At 43.9% G+C, this 5000-nt stretch overlaps 1 protein-coding gene across 1 annotated transcript in view; it reads right to left on the reverse strand.

Annotated features, from left to right (window-relative positions):
- Positions 1-4802, reverse strand: part of LOC123505388 (nuclear cap-binding protein subunit 3-like) — an 8143-nt gene extending 3341 nt beyond the window's left edge. The window contains 6 exon segments of the mRNA XM_045256609.1: positions 53-230; positions 388-648; positions 811-974; positions 1306-1457; positions 4304-4407; positions 4545-4802. Coding sequence (XP_045112544.1) covers positions 53-230; positions 388-648; positions 811-974; positions 1306-1457; positions 4304-4407; positions 4545-4703 — 1018 coding nt within the window. The 5' untranslated portion in view covers positions 4704-4802.
- Between the last annotated feature and the right edge of the window lie 198 nt (positions 4803-5000).

The following is a 5000-nucleotide window of genomic DNA, read 5'->3' on the forward strand; positions in this document are numbered from 1 at the left end:
AAGTACTTAAATTCCGTGTATTCATTGGCGTTCCACCACCACCACCACCTACCTTGCAAATCCGGCCTGACGTTCACTTTTGAGGAGTTTCCCTTCACATCGACAACCGTTTTCTTGTCGTTCCTCGAAGCGAACCTCATAAGGAGCGCCTTGGCATGAGGGCACGGCACCCCCAGCCTCCAACGGCCCCCTGGCACTGCAATTGGCACCTCCCTGGCACTCACTGACCCCTGAAAGTGCCACAGAAAATTGGAGTTTCAAGGGGGTACTACTCAAAATTCATTCTATTTTTTGGGGTATTTTAAACAGAAATTTGAGTTTTTTTTGGCATTTTTAGAGAGAGAGAGAGAGAGAGAGAGAGAGAGAGAGAGAGAGAGAGAGACTTACCTCCTCTATCTCCATCTTCTTCTTCTTCTTCCCTTCCGACGAACTACTGCTCTCGCTGTCACTGGAGGAGGAAGAGGAGGAGGAGGAGGAGGAAGAGGAGGAGGAAGAGGAGGAGGAGGAGGAGGAAGAGGAGGAGGAGGATCTGCTGCTGCTGCTGCTAGAGACACTTCTGCTCCTCTTCTTCTTCTTCTCAATGATCTTCTTCTTCTTCTTCTTCTTCTTCTCTTGTTGTTGTTGTTGTTGTTGTTGTTTTTTCGGGACCTGGGGGAAGAAAGTGTTAAATGCTACCCTTCCTCCTCCTCCTCCTCCTCCTCCTCCTTCATTTTCTTCCTTCTTTTCCCTCCTCCTCCTCCTCTTCCTCAGATACATACAAATCTCTCTCTCTCTCTCTCTCTCTCTCTCTCTCTCTCTCTCACCACTAACCTTATTACTTTTACTAACAGCAGTGGCAGTAGTAGCAGTAGTAGTAGTAGTAGTAGATTTCTTCCCTCTGTGGGTGGTGGTGGTGGTGGTGGTAGGCTGTATGGCACATGATAGGCCTAAGAGAGCATGTATAGGCCCATCTATGTCTGCCCAGAGCACATTGCCTGAGAGAGAGAGAGAGAGAGAGAGAGAGAGAGAGAGAGAGAGAGAGAGAGAGAGAGAGAGAGAGAATTAGAATCTATTCACAGCCCTTAAACACCCTTAAAGTTCATCCAAACCCCTTAAAATGCATCCAAACCCATTAAAAACCCCTTAACACTATTTAACACCCCTAAATACCCCTTATTTGACACCCAACAAGCCCCAAATCCACGACACACGTACAGGCGCCCTTAAAATACACCCAAACCCCTTAAAAACTCCTTAACACTCTTTAGCACCCACAAATACCCCTTATTCGACACCCAACAAGCCCCGAATCCACGACACACGTACAGGCGCCCTCGGAAACCCATTCGACTTCTAAGGGTGTGTAGGCGGAGAAGTAGCGCAGGAGGTCGTGGCTGGTGAGGTCCTCGGCGCCACACACATGCAGGGTGTCGCCGCGATAGTGACCCACCGCAAAGTCTTCCTCGGTCACCCCTAAGCTGTTTGGGTTAGGGTAGGTTAGATTAGTGGTTCTCTCTCTCTCTCTCTCTCTCTCTCTCTCTCTCTCTCTCTCTCTCTTTTCTCGATTTCTTTCTTTCTCTCTCTCTCTCTCTCTCTCTCTCTCTCTCTCATTCTTTCTTTCTTTCCTAATGGTCTAATGGTACACAAATCTCAAGGTTAAAATGTGTCCCAGTACTGAAGGGGTTAAAATAGTGAAGACTGTGGCCATTAATCTTGTGACCTCCATACACCCTTCCTAATGTCCTAATGGTCTAATGGTACACAAATCTCAAGGTAAAATGTGTCCCAGTACTGAAGGGGTTAAAATAGTGAAGACTGTGGCCATTAATCTTGTGACCTCCATACACCCTTCCTAATGTCCTAATGGTCTAATGGTACACAAATCTCAAGGTAAAAATGTGTCCCAGTACTGAAGGGGTTAAAATAGTGAAGACTGTGGCCATTAATCTTGTGACCATACACCCTTCCTAATGTCCTAATGGTCTAATGGTACACAAATCTCAAGGTAAAAATGTGTCCCAGTATTGAAAGGGTTAAAATAGTGAAGACTGTGGCCATTAACCTTGTGACCTCCATAGACCCTTCCTAATGTCCTAATGGTCTAATGGTCCACAAATCTCAAGGTAAAAATGTGTCCCAGTACTGAAAGGGTTAAGGAGGGACATCCAGATTAGAGACCCGTAAAAATATGAAAACTTGCCTTTATAGAGCGTCACAATGTATATGCACTACAACACCACTCAGTTAACAAGTATTAATGCGTATTGGTGCAAGTGTGACCCCCGCAGGCAGGGAAGTCTCCAAAAACCCCAATGCCTTAGTGATCTTTATAAAGTGGTCAGACTAAAGGTGTTATTTTATGAAGTTTAGTGGTGAAACGTGCACTGGTTTCCGTTTAAATGCCACTTAAGGCTCCCCTACTGAACCACGTGCGTTTCTTCACATCAGCAGAGTTAGTTTTCTTTCAATAACTACAAAAAAAAAGGGCAAAAATCTGAACTTGATATGGGAACAGACGATCAAGGCAGCAGCAAGACTCACTAAGGGGAAAGCTACCAGAGAGAGAGAGAAACTGTTGGTGTGTCTGCCTACCCGGCCCCTCACTCTGCTAAACACCACGTCAATTGTTCACAGCAACCATTGGCCGGGTGTCTGAGGAATGAGCAGAGGAAGGACGCTGGAACCTGATATCCTTGCGTGACCCACCACCACCACCCTCACCACCGCCACACAGAGCAAAGACAAGGATATGAGGAAGAAAAGGCCTCATTACTCACAATTCGAGAAGCTTCTCCACAAAATATTGAGGAAGGAAATGCTCTGGAAATTAATGAGTTTGTTATGCTGATGCTGATGAGGCTGAAAAATCTTGTCTCCTCTCATTATTCCTAGCTAGAACCTGCCTCTGACTACAGTTTGGAGCCTGATGTACACCAGAACACCATCACTATGCACTGAACAACATGCAACTTCAACAACAGACTTGGTGAAGCTGCTCTCATAAGTGAAATGAACACCACACCACAGCCACAAAAAGTCTCTCCAGGACCAGCACATCATTGCCAGGAGGGGACCAGGAGCCTCACACACATCCAATTGTAGCATGAGATTGTACATAATAAGGAACATAGAGTAAACCTGAATAAACTTCCTAGTGTGTTAAAACGGCGACGAGATTGATCGATAAACTTCATCTGCCTGTATCTCAAATTATAAGTTACTCCATTTCTTAAGTGTATTTCAAAGCCAATTTTAGCTTGATTTCAATAACACAAGTACTAAGAAGGAGAGGAATACTTCTTCTTTCAATTTAAGTTGCTATTTTTTATATATATGTGACCTGGAATTTTGTATTAATATTTATAGGCCCAAAAAACTAATTCTAAAAAATAAAATTGATAGAAAAAAACTTAATGCCAAATAGAAGATGTAATGCAGAGGAAAGCTTTCATATTACAGCGTGTCTTTGCCGGAGGAAAATGAAGCTTATGGACCAAATAATAACGCCACAATAACACTCCTACGTTTTAGTTGAAATAATAATTGCACGGCAGGGTTGCGGACAAGAACGGGGAGTGAACGTCTAATATTGATGTACTGTTCCAAAGACTGCACAACCTAACCAGAGTATTTCAGGACTATTTACTGAAGATACGACAACACTGATCTAAACCAGACGCTCCCCTTAACCCCTTCACCACTGGAACATTTTTACTACGAGTTTTGCGGATGACTAGACGATATTATTTACATTACGAAGTGTCTAAGGGTCAGAAGATTAATATATGGAGTCTTCACTATTTTAATCTCCACACAAGTTTCCGAGGCTGTATAAAATGAATGAATATAAAACACATCATGATACTGAAGGTGTTAATGTGACTGCTGGGTGGAGAGGGATGGTGATGACTCCATAGGGAATGTTTTGTCTGGGTGATGATGTGTGAAAATGTGGAGGACTAGTACCTTTCACTTACACTGGTTCTTATTTAAATACTCTCTCTCTCACAGGACACAGAAATATTCTCTCTCTCTCTCTTAAACAAAAGAACTTCCTTTCTCTTGCTTTAAAACAAATATTCTCTCTCTCTCTCTCTCTCTCACAAATAAAAACATTTACACACTCTCTCTCTCTCTCACAAAAATACAAGCCCTTTCTCACATAAAAACATTCTCTCTCTCTCTCTCTCTCTCTCACTCGCTCTCTCAAATAATAAAGAAAGACTAGACACCCCTCATCTCTCTCTCTCTCTCAAACATTCCTTTTTTCTCTCACATCAAAGCACTCTCTCTCTCTCTCTCTCTCTCTCTCTCTCTCTCTCACCTCCTGTACAGTTTGGCGACGGCTTGAGGGTCAGGCGGTGGGCGGCGCGGGGCACTCACCACCCCGGGCCGCCGTATCCTCTCCAAAATGGGTTTATTTACCGCCTGAAAAGGGACACAATGCTTTAATACGGTAGTAAAATAGTGTACTAATACCCAAACTATCCGATGAAGTAGTAACATAGAGAAAAACAGGAGTAATGGCATAAATAACAGCAAAAATAGGAAAAAGATTCACTCACAGCCTCGATCACAACATTGACTTCCACCTCTTCATCACTCGCCTCTCCTTCTTCCATTTCTTCGTCCATCACCTCCCCTTCCTCTTCCTGTAAGTCATTGGGGACCTGGATCTTGAGATTAGTAAACCCCGCACCGCCTAGGCCTCCCCGCGCGGCCATTGAGGTCTAAATAGGCCTAGGAAATCGAAAAATGTAGGCCGTGAAAGGGCTGAGTGAATGGGCCGAGTTGAGAGGAAGCGGAACAGTGGCGCCGATTTGTGGCTTTTGTTAACATGGGATACAGACCTAATGTTTTTTTCAGTTTTAAGGGTAAATTAAGGGGCTTTAAGGGGTTTTAAGGGTGAGGATAGATTATTCAGGGTTTTGTTTATATCCATGGTGATTTTTGGTGTTATGGAAGGTCAGGGAAGGGAAAAATGAAGGATAATATGTGTAGAGGTAGTGCGGGAAATGGTT

Source organism: Portunus trituberculatus, chromosome 2 (genome assembly GCF_017591435.1).
Source record: "Portunus trituberculatus isolate SZX2019 chromosome 2, ASM1759143v1, whole genome shotgun sequence".
Taxonomy (NCBI): Eukaryota; Metazoa; Arthropoda; class Malacostraca; order Decapoda; family Portunidae; genus Portunus; species Portunus trituberculatus.